General features: G+C 38.5%; 1 protein-coding gene across 5 annotated transcripts in view; it reads right to left on the bottom strand.

Moving 5' to 3' along the window:
• The window catches only part of LOC105447429, a 136373-nt gene that overhangs the window by 38682 nt on the left and 80827 nt on the right, over positions 1-16864 (bottom strand). For all 5 annotated transcript variants that reach the window (XM_030982801.1, XM_030982802.1, XM_030982805.1 and 2 more), the window contains 10 exons: positions 16669-16826; positions 16175-16248; positions 15509-15669; positions 13994-14207; positions 12807-13122; positions 12470-12537; positions 11815-12078; positions 10105-10368; positions 9199-9330; positions 8635-8781 (listed from right to left, as the gene is read on the bottom strand). In XM_030982801.1, the coding sequence (XP_030838661.1) occupies positions 8635-8781; positions 9199-9330; positions 10105-10368; positions 11815-12078; positions 12470-12537; positions 12807-13122; positions 13994-14207; positions 15509-15669; positions 16175-16248; positions 16669-16826 (1798 nt within the window). The remainder of the gene's footprint in view (positions 1-8634; positions 8782-9198; positions 9331-10104; positions 10369-11814; positions 12079-12469; positions 12538-12806; positions 13123-13993; positions 14208-15508; positions 15670-16174; positions 16249-16668; positions 16827-16864) is intronic.

Raw genomic sequence — 16864 nt, 5'->3', positions numbered from 1 at the left:
CTTGCTCCAGGTGGCTTTGAGGGATGATTCGACCCAGTCTGTTGCTATGGTGATGGGGTCAGTATCCTCTGCACATGCAAAAGAGACGAGGATGGTTGCAAATTTGATACATGTGTGTGAACAATTTGAAAAGCATTAAATACATGTAGAGGATACATAATATCCACATACACTTTTAAGTGATGTACAGTAAAACAACTAAATTATTCATGACCCTCGAAAATGTTCTTAGTGTTCTTTGTATTATGAAAGGTGGCATGGCAGACTTAGGGCCTTTGTTGAATACGTTTAGATATAATAATTATACATGTACCTCATATTCTCAAGAAATGTTAACGGGACGAATCACGAACTTTAAAAAATCACAAAACTTGGTAAGGGTATGAAAAATTTATAAGTTTACTGTACATGTATGTTAACAATGTTTATGGTCATGAAGGTTACTTTTACATAAACAACAAAAAGAGACAATTTCAAAAGATATGGTGTTATGATACAAAAATCTACATGTAAATGTAAAGTACCCTGTATATAGCATGAGGCATGCTGGTTTATAAGTACATGTACGTTACATGAACTTTCCTATAAATAGTGAATCTTGACTTTTTAAAGCACCACCCCTTCACGGTCCATATTTCTAGGAAAGATATGTTAGTTGTGCGCAGTCTAATCATCACAAAACTGTCATCTAACAGTGCTTTTGGTGTTAGTCAATGCTCTTTCCAACCTGGTGTTTTCTTTTCTTTCTTTGACTTAAACTTCTTAAAGTTCTTCTGGATTGTTCTTGCTGCTTCATCCTCGTCCATTTGCTTTGTGGGAGCTTGCAAAAGTTATGAGGAAAATATCTGAGTGATTAATCCAACTATTTACAGACCTCTGGTTCTACAAAAACTGCTTAACAGAGCATAACCAAAGAAAAAAAACATTCCAGTATAATGAACCAAAAATATAAACATCTAAAATTTATAAAAATGGAACTCACATATATGCCATTGTTCATACCTCTACAAAACTACCTGTATTATATCAATTAGTTTTAAGATAAAAAAGGACTTTCATGGTAGGACAAACAATACCGTAAACAGAATGTACATGCCTGTGTATGTAAACGTAGCAGAAATAATATGTATGTACTGTATAGGCAGAAATATAAGGGAATTGTTAATCACACCCATTTTCGTGGCAAGACAATTGTGCAAAAACACTACTGTATAGCAAAATTTCATTGCCATGGTCCATTTATTTTGTGGCATGAAACCTTTTGCAAAATTAGCTAAAACAAATATTTGCAGTGTGAACTATTTTCCACAATTTTGAATGCCATGTAATTATATATAATATTTACTATGAAAAAGAAAAAAAAAACTGAACTGACCTGTTTTTCCAGTGACCTTTACCCTCTCACTCTTCTTCTCCCCGACCAGGGTATAAATCTTGATCACGTATTCCTCCTCTGCTTTCAAACCTTCAAAAACAGCTTTCACTTCATCAGGATCATCAATCTTTCTCTCTTTCACTTGTTCTGTGATCTCCTCTTCTTTTTCTACCTTCCCATCATCATCACCCTCCTTCTCTTTCTTCTTCTTTTTGTCCTTTTTGTCCTTCTTATCTCGAGGAGTTGCTGCAGAGGCTGAAGTTTGACAGGTGACCAAATATCCAGTCGCAGGTCCTTTAGGCTTCTCCCACGTGATGGTCAGAGAAGTGGTACCAGTCTCTGATATCACAGCATTTTGCACTCTGTGGATCTTGAGTGTTTCTGAATAATAAAAAATAAATGATATAGACAAAAAGGTGTTATCATTATGCTAAAATTTACCTCTTAACTGACTGCTTCACTATTTCAGGTAAAATAAAAAGTAAAAACTAAACAATTCCTTGAAAATGACTTTCACATTTCTGATGCAGGCCTGGTCCAGTTCAGAGATTGACCCTAATCATCACCTACATGTGTACTAAAGATTCTCCCGGCTGGCCCCAAGTACATGAGAGAGAGCAGACTAGATAACACACTTGAAAGCACTTGCCCATTAGGGGCGGGGTCCAGGGCCCTGCTTCATAAAACATATGTTATCAATAACAAGTTACAATAACTGTTATAAGCTACTGGAATTTTTTTTATGAAACATGGCCCAGATGTAGATGTACATGTATTAATACTTACTTGTACATGCATTTTGACTATCAAACAAAAATACATTGACACAATCCAAACTCACTTGTTTCTGCCTCCACCGAGACAGGATCACTCTTGGCGTCTTCTGTTACCGTGACGATACTGATGATGTAAACTGTACTCTCCTCCAGATCATCAATTGAGGTAGTCTCAGTCTCAGGCTTATCAAGTGTTATCTGAGAGAAAAGGAAATGACCACAAAATAAATTGGTCTCTAAAAAGAATTAACATCGTCATCATGTGATAATCAAAGATGAGACGGAGTTCAATCTGTGTTGCGCCTCACTCTTTCCCATCAAGATCTTTGGGATGCCTTGTGCCTCAAAATTAAGGTTATATGCAATTATGTCCATATAGAAACAATGCATCATGACAATAATGATTATCATAGTTATATTTTTAACAGCTTGGGAGAAAAAGTGTTAAAACAATATAACTGTCAGATGCTGCTTGTAAGTGTCGGCTTGCATATGGTGATGTAGATATACAGTAGGTTTGCGATTGCACCATGTGTGAGAGAGAGAGAGAGGTTTGAGGAGTCCTGAAAAGGACTCTGACTCGGTAATCTTTCTTGGAGGAGTGTAGTCCTGAAAAGGACTGTTTGTTATCTTTGTTATTGTCAGGAGACAACGGATAGTCAACCTGTTCGAAACGTCGAGCCACTCATCCTCTCCAAGCGCTATAGTTCCTGAGAACTATATGCTAAGAAAGATAACCAGTCCTTTTCAGGACTACACTCCTCCAAGAAAGATTACCGAGTCAGAGTCCTTTTCAGGACTCCTCAAACTTCTCTCTCTCTCTCTCACACATGGTGCAATCGCAAACCTACTGTAAATATAACTGTCTTTCATACTGGTGTGGAAATCTTTTTGTTCTATATGACAATCTGTATACATGTACAAGTGCTTTCGGCCTAAAGATATTGCAAAATTTTTGATGATCAACTTGTTGAATGTCATCACAGGTCTGAAAACCTAAAACGATCAGCTTGGGTGTGTGCACTATATTATTATTTATTATGAATACAGAAAGCAAACTCACCTCCTTGACAACTGTTTCTGGGTCAGTCTTCAAAGCACATGTCAGGTGATATCCGGTGACACCCTCCTCGCTGGGTTTCTTCCATGAAACGGTGATGTAGTCTAGTGAGGGCGTGGCCTGGAGGTTTCTGACTGTCGGGACCACACCCTCCTCCTTGGGCGGAGGTCTAGGGGAGGCATCCAGGAGCTCACTGGCCTCCAGGAGTTGGGCAATGTCCTCAGAGTAATCCACTTCAGGTTCTGCAGGAGGGGGAGAAAAACAAAACAATTAAAATCAACAACTCTTCTTGTCTTAGATTTCTACAGTCAACTTAAAGGTACATTAAAGACCAGTTTTGGAAATGCCCCCCTCTCAAAAATGAAAAGGAAGCTCTTATTACCAATCATGTGAAAGAATATGTTTTGACTAATAAGTGATGATACAAATTTTGCAGAGAAACTGCCTACTTATCGATATATTTGGTAGATTATTATATCTATTTGGACCTGATAGATATCGTGCATGTGTCGCATAGTTCCATATACATCTTTCTGTATACAGTACTTGTAACTTTACCAAGACTGGGCCAAATTTCTTATCATTTTGATGATTCCAGAACCTTGCAGTACACACCAATACTTATATGCTAGATGATCAACCTTTTCTGATCGTTTCCACAACGTTTCTTTCACAATGCAATCGCATGACCAGAACTGGTCTTTATCTTTAAGCAACCACCTGTCTACAAAGACCACATTTTTTTTGTTTCCCTTGAAAACGGTTTCTCATTGAAACATATACATTGTACCTATAATGAGAAAGTATGAAAGTTTTATCAGATAATGCAGCTGATGCAAGACTTTATCAATTTATCAATTTGAAGACGCATTTGAATAGTAGTCAAACTATTTTAGAATGTACTGAGCATTAAAAAAATACATTGTATATGACTGTGACCTACCAGTCTTTCCTATGACCTTGACCCGGTCACTCTTTTTCTCTCCCACCAAAGTGTAGATCTTGATCACGTACTCCTCGTCAGACTTCAGATCTTCAAACACAACTGTTGTCATCTCAGGACTTTCCATCTTTATCTCTCTCTCCTTCTCTTCTTCTTCTTCCTCTTTCATCACCTCCTCCTCTTCCTTTTGATCCTCATCTTCTTTGGTTTCTTCTTCATCTTTCTTCTTCTTCTCCTTCTTCTTCTTTTTGTCCCTTGAGGATTTTTTATCTCTAGGAGTTGCTGCAGCTGCTGCGGTTTGACAGGTGACCAAATATCCAGTCGCATCTCCCTTGGGTTTCTCCCATGAGATGGCGAGAGAAGTGGTACCGGTCTCAGCTATCCCAGCAATTTGCACTTTGGGGATCTTTAATTTTTCTATTAAAAAATAAGAGGAAGAAAACTTTAAAATGGATCAGGACCAATTCATGAAACTTTATAGCAATTAATAACAAGCTACCATCATTGTTGAAGTAAAGCAACTGGAATCATTGCGATTGATTGGTTGGTAGCAAATTTGTTGTACATGTAAGGTGTGGAAGTAGTATTTGACACCAAACCTGGATCACAATCTACATTTCAACTTTTGTATGCAGACAGAAGACAATAATAATACTCAAGGCACTCCAATATCTGACTCTGCTACACATATAGGCTACCAATTTTGGTGCTCATAGCATTCAAGGAGGTCCTTCCTACTGGTACCCATTCAAGATCCGAGTGGAGATAGTAAATGTAGATTAACGTCTTGCCAAAGGACATAAATGCAGAGCGGGACTTGAACCGCACAACATGCGATCCACAGTCTGAAGACGTATCCGCTAGACCACGACACCCCTAGCAGCATTCACGGAAAGATGTGACACGTATATGTGCATGTACTTGAAACTAGAACACCAGGGACACATCTTATAAAGGGTTGTGATTAATCGCAAGTTATTTGCGATTGAAATCAATCGCAACTATTTACATAAGAGATAGGAGACTACAAACTTGCAACTGATAATAGCGGACTTGTGATTGATTTGGATCAATCACAATTTTTTATAAGATTGGCCGGGGCCTAGGACAAAATAGTTTTACAATGAAATATGTGCTAGACGGTGTTACAAGATGATGAAGCGGATTCTAATCAAATGATTTGTTGAGAGCGCACACGTGACCAGGCATTTATTTTGCCTGTCACGTAATTTTAATAATGCCCGGTCATTAATAAAATTGTGTTATAAAACATCATTTTAAAAAACAAATAAAATGTCATCTTAAAAGACAAATAATACACATCAATCATTTTGTTTGGGCATTAGTAAAATTATCCAGGCTCGGTATCTTTGAAACAGTCCAAAGGAACCTTGTGTGGGTAATTCTTACTATATGCCCTCAATGAACTGCTGTGTATTATTTGTATACTACATGTACATTACTCTTACTTGTTTCAGCAGTGGTTGTAACAGGTGTACTCCTCTCCTCCTCCTTCAAGGTGACCACACTGATCACATACACCTTGCCTTCTTCTAGGCCTTCCAGGGTAGCAGTGGTTGCAGCACCATCATCAATGGACACCTGGGATGAGGAGTAAGAGGGGTAAATGGAGAGGATGGTGTGAATGTTCTATTCAGTCAGGTACAAAGATGGAAATACATGGGTTAAAAATGAAAAGTGTCAATCTGATTCAAGCGAAATTATAGACTTGCATGTGTACATGTTCATCCCTTTTCATTCTTAAGGGAATAACTTTGTGTTCCACCAATTAAATTCCCATTCAAACCAAACATAATTGCTTGGTTCGATAGACAAATCAGGAGTATCAACCTGCTTTTAGCAAATGTAAATGGCTATAGGGTTGTAATTAGGCACATGCTCTATGTTCAATTCCCTACCCTAACCAAAGCCCTAACTAAACCTGGGAACCAATGCTATACTGTACCTTACCCTAACCCTAAAACTAAACCTACACATAATCCCGAACCCAATTGCATCCATCATACTGTACTAACCCTATACATTAGACGAAATTAAAGCCCAGTGTAATGTCAACAAAGCAAATATCAGACCACCATGCAGACTTAATTTGCTTTAGGCATATATGCCTATGGAACATGCTACATGTACATGTATATTTTTCAAAGCATGCTTATCAAAGACATGTATGTTTCACAAAGTTATCAAGGTAGGGCTGAGATACAAACACAGGGAATACTGTCAAAATGTACATGCATTAGCATTACCTCAGCAACAAAACCTTCAGCCTTTGAAACCAGTGCACAAGAAACTTTATATCCTGTGATGTCTCCCTCTGGAGGCTTCCATGAGACAGTGATTGAGTTGGTGGTGGGTGTGGCTGTGACATCACTGACAATGGGGATTTCCCCTTTTTCTGGTTCATCATCTGTGAAAGACACTTATTCTCATTAATACAAGACAGGAACATTACACAATTGCATGTACTTGTTTCTGGCACATATGAATTTAAGGTTATTAAAACAATATTCTCGGAGCACTCATATTTTTTGAGTTACAAGACTTTGTCATACTAGAAATTACTAGAAATCTACCCTGGGAAAGAAATAAGAATACCAATCCAACTGCAGTATTGGAGGGTGTACCATATATATATATATATATATATATATATATATATATGTACTTTAAAGATGATTAGAATATTAGTAGAATCAAAATACTGCATGACACAACAAAATCAACCAGTTTAAAGAAAGGAGCATTTCTATTAAGAAGTAAGATCAGGTCTAACGTTTTATTAAGTTGGTAAAGTGTAATAAACAGCAAATCTTGTGCAGATCAGGATAACTCTATTATAAGGGTCTAGACCAAGAAACCTAAGGGGTGCTCAGTAATGATTCAATGCATGTCTAACTGGTGGTAACAGGTGTATATAGGTACTTCTTCATGTATAGTATCTTTGATTGGTCATTATGCTTTATTATCATATGTGCACATTATTTCAAAACATGTTAACCAAGCATACCTTCAATAGAAATGTTTAAAATGCAACTCAATATCTGCCTGTGTATCATTTTATTAACATACATGTATATGTCAACAGACTTTTGTTACATGTACTTATTTCCTTTGTGATTGTTTCGTTTTTATGCAGAACAAAACATCCGATTACAAAACTATTGTCCCTCTCCATCAAATATCTTCATCAGTTTCTTCCTACATGTACATCTTTGTGCAAATGATCAAACATGTGTCAAAGCTCAAACTTACAAAAGAAGTGTCATAGTCGAGTGGTTTAAGCACTTGACTTGAAATTAAAAGGTCGTGGTTCAATCCCCGATATGGCAATAATGTCCTTTGGCAAGGCATTAATCTTCATTTGCCACACTCAACCCAGGTGAGGTAAATGGTATCTGGCAGGAATTAATTCCTTGAAATGCTGGAGCGCTGTAATGGCAGCTAGGCTAAAGCCGGGGTAATTATAATTAATGCGCCTCGGAATAGAATTTCTAGATAGACGGCGCTATAGAAATGCCTATAATTGTTATCAATTATTAATGAACACAACAAACTTAAAAGTTAATATAGTTATCAAGCCAATTATTAAAATCAAAGTCAAAAGTTGACATCTCACCTGTCTTTCCTTCAACTTTCACACTACTGCTCTCCACTCCTTGCGAAGATATCGTATAAATTTTGCAAACATATTCTGTGCTTGGATCGAGCCCAGTAAATGTGGCTTCAGCTGCATCGGGGTCATCGATTTTGACCTCTTCTTTCTTTCCGTCTTTCTCGCCGTCTTTGAGTGCACAGGTGACTCGATAGCCACCAACGTCGCCCTCTGGTTTCTTCCACGACACAGTCACGGAAGAAGAGGCAGTGGACACGGACGCTTTGCGAACCTTGTGGACTTTGCCACCTTCTACTTACCAGTATGGAATGATTATTTATTGGGGATCACAATGAAATGCATTGAAATTGAAACAGGAAGAAAGCAACAACAAAAGAGCAAAGGTTTTTAAAGAGACCAAGAAGAATATGGGACGTATGAACTTGAGACGATGAATTATGTTGTTTTCCTCCAGGCAAGATACATGTACAGTATGATTTGCATGTAGAAAAAGTAGCACAGAGAAAACATACATTTCTGATTTAATTCCTTCATTCCTTCATATACCATGAAATGTAATTGTACAAGTATATTCAAAGGTACACGTCTATCTCTACTCTCTCAGCATTTTACTTCACTCTTTCTCCCTCTCCTTTTCTCTCGCTCTATCCATCAATCACTTTCTATCTGTTTTTCTTTCTTCTTACATGTACCTGTCCTTCCTACGATAGAAACCTTATTGCTCTCCTTATCTCCATGCATAGTGTAGACCTCTACATTATACTCTCTGCCTATATCTCTCTCTCTCTCTCTCTCACTGTCTCTCTCAACCCATCTTCCATTCATTCCATCTATCTTTCTTCTCACCTGTTCTTCCTACGATGGAAACCTTATCGCTCTCCTTATCTTCATGCGTAGTGTAGACCTCTACATTGTACTCTCTGCCTGGTGATAATCCAGTGAACTTGACAGTTGTCTTATCATCTCCGTCTAACTTCATCTCGGGATTGTCACCTGTTTGTAAAAACATGAAATTTATAAAAAACTGACACTGCAGTACAAGACAATCGAAAGAGTAATCTGTGATTGAAACAAGGAATCTACTAAAAGCAACAATATTAATGTGAAAAGTCATTTTCCTGTACATCCTAAATTTTAAAGCAGTAACTCAGCTGTATATGTTGTTCTACCCAGCAAGCGAGAATAGAAAGAATAGAAACTAGCAAATAATAGGTTGTAGATACATTGATTTATTGTGGTAATCTTAGCATCACATAATTTTTTTAAAGTCCTTGTTTAATGTACTGTATTTATTAACATTACAAATCAGCCTCTGCTTTTTTTTAAATTGAATAAACAATGTCATATAAAAATGTCATAAAAAGTTGAGTCCACAAGATCAACATCGAGTCTTATTTAATTAACTATTACCTTCTGCAGGTTGAAGTACAGCCCTGTAGCCTGTCACATCCCCATCAGGTTTCTTCCAGGAGATCTCGAGATGATCCGTTCCTGATGATGTTGAGTGGCCAATCACGGGGAGAATCCTCAACTCTGGCATTTCTGGAATAGAAATCATAGAATATTGCAAAACAATTTGTTAAGAAAAATCTTTCTTGTAACATGGGAAACTGAAATCACTTAACCCATTGCCAGCATACGGAAACTAAATATATAGGAACTAAAGAATTCAGTAGTCTATGGATTTATAACATTTCAACAATTTTGAAGTACATGTACAGGAAAAGTGCAGGTTACTACTGTTAATAGCATAACAGCAAAAATCTGTAAAAAGTCAAACAGAAATTGTCCATTTATTATCACCTGTTTATGTAACCCCACAAATACATGTGCATGTAACTTCTCACAACACCCTAGTGCTTAAACATAAAAGATGCAGAGTATTCAATAGCTGTAGATATACATGTAAATGTTTATGAGTAATAAGTATTCTTTCTGCTCAGAAGCAGTTAACTCTTCTCAAAAGTAAAAGTGGGTGCATGAATTTTGAAGTTAGGCATCATTGAATAATGTCTCAATCAATATAAACTGAGACAAATATGATGGGGGATACTTGTCTAGTAAAATTTATGTGAGAGAATTGCATGTACAAAATGGTGGCACCGCTAGGGTTAATTGTATGTTTTAATAAAAGCAGAAAAATGAGAGAAAGGGGAGGTCACAAGATACATCTCAGAGTTGCCAACTTGCGTTTGTTAACTTTCTTATTTTTTTATCTTGCTCAAACTTTAACTGACCTGTTTCTCTCATTTTTCTGCTTCTATTAAAACCAACTTGTTATCAGGGCGGACTTCCCCTTTAATTGTCTTGACTCACTTGTCCTCCCTTCCAGAGTGACCTTCTCACTCTCTGTCTCTCCACTGACCGTGACGACCTGCACCTTGTATTCCTTATTAGGCGTCAGACCTTCAAACTCGGCCGTCGTCGTGGCAACATCTTTGATTTTCAGCGAGGACTTCTTGGCATCCGAGGGAGATATCTTGACGTGGTAACCCGTCCTTTGACCTTCGGGTGACTTCCATGTGACCTTGATTGAGGTCATTGCACTTTCAAGGGATGCATCCAAGACCTTGTTAGGTTCTGATCATGAAATAGTACAATGTAGATTTTTAATGGATGAAATTGGGCGATGAAAAATATCCTAAAAATGTTATGTGGTCAAACCCGCACATTTGTGTGCTTTATAACAAAGCTAGAGCTTAGTAAATATGCGCAGGACCTTTGTTGCATGCAGCTGCATTCATTGACACATTGAGGCATGCCAAATCTGATGTGGCACTTTTTTGCGGCAGTTTACTGCATCATATCTGACTGAGCCTTTAGAAGCCAACAAAATACATGGATTGGAAATGAAAGACTGCAATATTGTTACAAGAATTATGGTGCATACATGTATGTACTGTACTTGGAACAAAAGTCGACTGAGACAATGTTTGTTTAATGAGTTTACCAAAGCCAGGAAAGAGTTAACCTATTGAATGACCTTTTTGTTTTGTCAGCATATTTTTCTGGGTCAAAGCAGTCTTATTTGAATCTGTCTTTTACAACTACAAAACGATGACGCAATGAACATTTTCAATTTTCCCCTGACTCAGAATGCACTTGTTTTTGGAAGGAAGGGAATGTTTGACACTGAAGAATTGTATTCTAAATAATTATCAATATTAACACTAATTATTATTTCTTTATTGCAACCAAAACTTGAGTTGAATTTCAAATAAATATACAAATAGAAACAGATACCGGTAGATAATAACGGTAGAGAAATTGTACACAAAGTCAAAGAAACTGTCAAGTCCGATACATAAATATATGAATAGCAATGTGCTACACTCATATGATTACACATTATAAAATAAATTAAAGTAAACTTATGGAAACAATATTTCATAATGATCGTATATAAAATCAGAATTAATTGAGCATTTTATAATGAAATTGATAATAATAATGGATTTAAAAAAAATAAAACACAGGTCACAAATATTACAAAGATTCAGAATCAAGTTGTGAGTGGTGGTACCGTGTATTATTGACTGTTGAGAGACAGAAGGGCATTTGATTTGGGATAAGTTTTCTATGAGCATTCACATTTAAAGATAAAATTGAGTTCTGTTCATGCGAATGCATTGTGAAAGAAACGTTGTGGAATCGATCAGATAAGGTTGATCATCTAGCATACAAGTATTGGTGTGTACTGCAAGGTTCTGGAATCATCAAAATGATAAGAAATTTGGCCCAGTCTTGGTAAACTTACAAGCACTGTGCACAGAAAGATGTATATGGGACTACACCAACATGTGGCATAAAAATCCGTCCCGAGTTTTATGATGTTACATGCCATATTTAGAATATTAAGGCATTTGAAGAGCCATGCTTTTCTCAGAACATTTTTTATCTGATGTTCTTCCACACTTAATACATGATAACGCTCACAAATTCTTTTTCACCTCTTCCCAGAACTCAACCTTCTCTTTAAAGGAGCTGAACATCAGAGGCAAAGTTTTTAGTTGAGACACTACTCACTTGTCGTTGCTTTAACTGTAACCTTCTCCCCTTCCTTCTTCTTATTGACCGCCGTGATTCCAAACGTGTACTCCTTGCCTGGGGTCAGGTCACCAAACACGACCTCTGTTGCCTTGGGGTCATTCAGGGTGACCTCAGATTCCTTGGGGTCAGGTGGGTCACAGGTCACAATGTAAGAGGTCACCGGCGTAGAGGGCGCTTTCCATTTTAAGGTGATGATATCAGTGGTAGCAGACGCCTTGGCTGACGTGACGGTATTTGGGGCTGTATTGCGTGAAAGTTTAAGCAAAAACAAGTGAATGTGCATTCCACATGGTGTAACCACAAGCCTACTGTACATACATAAGTGTTATTGTCTTTCAAAGAATATCTTTAAATCTTGAATACAGACATGAATGAGCTTCTACAAGAACACAGGTAATTGTAGAGACAAGTCTATCCTGAAAATGGGTTGGGTGTATACTCAGGTTCTAGGACACCTACCCCCTGGACAACCACCCTCCGGATAACCACCCCTAGGATAACTACCCCCTAGGATAACTACCCCCTAGAATAACTACCCCGTAGGGCAACCACACAGATATGGTATACTCGGGCTGCTTCAAGCTGGCACCACAGAATCTATTCTTTCGTTTTCTACACAATAATCTCTTACCTGCTGATGGCTTGCCAAGCACTAAAGTTCTTTCTATTTTACCATCATCCTTCCCAGTGTCAAGCCATCTGTAAAAATGAAGAAAAAAAACGAGAGATCATACATGTATAATGAGCTAATTCACATGCATCTACTATATAATATTTTAAAATAGACTTTACCACCCAAGCTTCATAGAATCGCCACTGGCGACTGTACCACTTATTAATTCCATAGTAAACTTCAAGAAATGAATATGAACAAATATAAAAGAGTATTTACATACACACTGGGACTTTTCTTTTGCATACCAATATACATTTTAAAAATAAACTACAGCCTTTGAAGCGGAACTAACTTTTCACATGGAAAGATGGCCTCATTCTTGGCGGTCCTGGACTCCTTGACGATGACCTTCTCCAGGCACCAGCCCTGACCTTCCTCCTCCCCATCATGCCCTACGATGACCTTCAGCACCTTGCCCAGGAAGACGGCCTCGACCTCGTAGCCGTCCTTCTGACCGGCCTGGAAGGGCGTCTCGTTGGTGGTCTTGGGACGGACCAGACGGCGTTTGCCAGAGTCGTGGTTCTTCCCGATCAGGTTGACGTAGATGTTGGCGTTGGTTGAAGCATCAGGTTCAGACGAGGTGAAGACTTGAACATAGTATCTTGCAACTACAATGTACACAAAATAAAGAAGAGAAGTTGTACAATGTGTGCTCTGGCGACAATAGCTCCATGGTAATTTTCCTACGCAACCCATATTCCTTTTTAGTTTAGTGGTGGTCAATTTACCAGCCTTCTAAGAAAGCATAAGTGCTTGTTAGTAAGCAACCAGATAACCAATGGCTTTCTCTGAAGGACCGGGTAGTGAGGATTAATGCCTTACCAAAGGGCACTAGCGCATCGACTTGGTTTCGATTCACCGGATTCACCAATATACGCTGCAATCGTTGCTGAAGCAAATGTCCGATCACTCTTTCTACACAATTAAAGCAAACACTTCTCCACATGAACATGCATATTATGATGAGGCCAAGTTTACTGTTCTCTGAAAAGAAACCAGTTACTGTTCCATAAGTCCATGTGAACAGTAAAGATGATACTTATGATTCAACTATGATCACTACAAAACTAACAGAGCTGCATCCTCAGTCTTTATAAGAACAAAATATGGTTTTGTTATGAAAACCATTCCTAATATCTCAGTCACACTACCAAATCATGTCCTAACCAACCCTAAACTGACTGCCATTTTGGCCATTCACGGTAATGTAATCTTTTGTTAGGTCTATATTGTTGGACTGGCATCGGTCTTGGTGGGACAGGGGTATTACCTGGTGCAGTTCGTTGTCCAGGCCAGACTGCAGCCAGTTCCATCTAGAGGTCAATTTTGTTTAGAAAACTAATATTTATACCTCAGTCACACTGCCCATATGATTTCCAAACCTATCCTACACTCACCAATACCTTGACCATTCACGGTAATGTAATTTATGTTAGGTCTATTACCGTTGGACTGGTCTTGGTGTGACAGGGTTATTACCTGGTGCAGTTCGTTGTCCAGGCCAGACAGCAGCAAGTTCCCTCCAGACGTCCCGGTCATCGTTACTCCTGGACATCCAGCGATCGACCTCATAGGCTTGCTCCTCGTTGGTGTTAAGGTCAACCATCCTCATCGTCTTGACATACCAGCTGGACTCCTCATCTTCATGGCCGAGTCGGACCTTAACCAGCCGACCGATATCGCCAAAGTTGACCTATACAATAATGTACAATAGTTGATGAAGGTGTCACAGCCAAGGTGTTTTAAACAATATTAATAATAATAACAATAATAACACCCTGTAATATGTCTACTTTACCGAGGGAAGCCTATCAGTATTAATAATGTTCTCCCTTAGGGCCTTGTTATCATAATATTACCCCGACTTTAGCCGAGCTACCATGAGAAAGTGATCCAGCATTCAAGGAATTTCTTCCTACCAGCCGGGTATCCATAAACTACACTTGGGTGGAGATGGTGGGTGAGATGTGAAGGTCATGGGGTTAAGACTCAGCATGTCACTATCATCCTTTGGCAAGACGTTAATCCATGTTTACCACTTTCCAACAAGGAGTTAGATGGATACCCAGTAGGAACTTATTGAAAGCTAAGGTAAAGCTAAAATGCAAGCCTGTAATATACAATTTTGTATAATAATAATAATAAAATAATATGTCTTGTTTACCCAGGATAGCCTCATCAGGATTCATAATGTTCTCCCTGAGGGTCCTGCAATCATATTATTACCCCTGCTTTACCCAAGCTACCATCAAAAGATGCTCAAGCATTCCTACTGGGTACCCATTTACCTCATCTGGGTGGAGTATGGCAAATGTAGATTAAGGTCTTGCCAAAGAAATTAGTGTTGTGGCGGGACTCGAACCAGGAATCATGCGATCCACAGTTCGGTGACTTTTTCCATTAGACCACAACACCTCTACTGTATGTCTTTATTTCTGAAATATATTTTTTAGTGATCGCTCTTCACAAGTAAAACAATCAATGCACAACTTGAATTTGAGTAGTCAGATGTTTGTAAAATCTTTGAAGTCAGCTTAAGTTAAAGTAAAATCAGACAGTCCAACCAACCAACTACCCAGCTTGAGATGAATGTCCCTGGTTGGAACCCTTCACCATGAGGCAGTTCAAGCACTAACTCACTATCAGTATGACTCCAGATGACGGATAGTCAACCTGTTCGAAACGTCAAGCCCCTCCTACTACCCATCCTCACCTACCGGCATTATAAGCTCAAAGAAAGATTACTAACAGTCCTTTTCAGGACTACACACACTCACAAGAAAGAAAGATTAACAAGCAGTCCTTTTCAGGACTCGATCCCCAATCCTCCCCCTCTCTCACATGGTGCGACCGTAAGCCTACTGTATACCTACATCACCATGCAAGCCGATACGTGTAAGCAGCATCTAACTCAGTATTGTCCTTGCTCCATAGACTACCAGTGTAGCTGGTGACTGGTTATCAAATACACCTGTACATACTTCATCTACTCACCCTAAAGCTCTCTGCACTGCCCGGTAGGAAACCTTCACCATGAAGCGGTTCAAGGACTAACTCGGTCTTGTCCTTGTCTCCGTAGACTACCAGTGTTGCGGGTGAAGGAAGAGCAGCCTCGGCCATGGAGCCTGTCGCGATGAACACCTCCCAATCATGAGCTATGAAGCAAGGGATGACAGCACCATCCAAAAGATTAATCACAGGACATGAGATCAACAAATTTAACCTGATACTATACAGTAAAACCTGCTTTAGTGACCACCTTTCTACAAAGACCACCTGTCTACAAAGACCACATTTTTTGTATCCTTTGAAAATGGTTTCTCATTGAAACATGTACTAAAGGAAACTGTCTACAAAGACCATGTTTTGTGTTTCCCTTGGGTGGTCGCTATAGACAGGTTTGATTGTACAATATATACAAGGTTTGAAAGTTCATAGAGCAAACACTGCAAATTCATTAAAAATCAAGTATAAATATGCAACGTACAAGTATACAGTTATAATAAAAGTAACATTGATTGATGCACAAATCCCTATTATTGAAAATAGCCACTTTCAACACCTACATAATAATCACAACACAACTATTTTGTTTACTGAAAGTGTACTTTCATTGTTTGATTTTGTTTTCCCCTAGCTCTGCCAGGCTCATGAGCTTACGTTTAATTGTCCTCATCTCAGTGAGTTCCAGTTCTCTCTCTATCTTGTTGTCATCTTGTCCTGCATCAAGCCATCTGAAATATTAAAAAAAGTGAAATTAAAATTAAATCAATGATATGAAAAAGTTCCCCTTGGATCACTCATGATCACCATTACAAACTACATGACTGTGCAATTTTATTATAATTCTGTCAATTTCAGGTGTTAATGGTAATCTTTTCGATAATATCAATTATGCTGGCATATAGAGAACCATGTAAGATGCTTAAACAATTCACCCTGATCAGATTCTCTGTAGATGAAAACAAACTATTCAGAGGCCTCATCTGAAGGGAAATTGATAAGGTTTAGAGGTGTTGTGGTCTAGTAGGTACATGTAAGTCACCCGACTGCAGATCATAATTGATGTATTGGGCACTATATAAAAACGGAATGTTAATGTTATTATTATTACAAAAAATACTTGATAAATTTTGGCGGCAGGAGTGGGATACCTGTCACACTTAAAGATGTATTCTGTCTTGGAATCCTTCTTGTCTTTGATGGTGACCTGCTGAAGATACAATCCTTCTCCGGGGCTCTCACCGTCGTGACCTATCACGACCTTGGTAGGCTTCTTGATCGATACTGCCTCTAACTCAAAGCAGTCAACCTGATGTGAAAGAGAGGAGATACAAGAGATCAGATTTG

The sequence above is a fragment of the Strongylocentrotus purpuratus genome, unplaced genomic scaffold (assembly GCF_000002235.5).
Source record: "Strongylocentrotus purpuratus isolate Spur 01 unplaced genomic scaffold, Spur_5.0 spur5_scaffold_13, whole genome shotgun sequence".
NCBI classification, from domain to species: domain Eukaryota; kingdom Metazoa; phylum Echinodermata; class Echinoidea; order Camarodonta; family Strongylocentrotidae; genus Strongylocentrotus; species Strongylocentrotus purpuratus.
The sequence above is the reverse complement of the archived record's forward strand: the minus strand, read 5'-3'. Positions and strand labels throughout refer to the sequence as shown.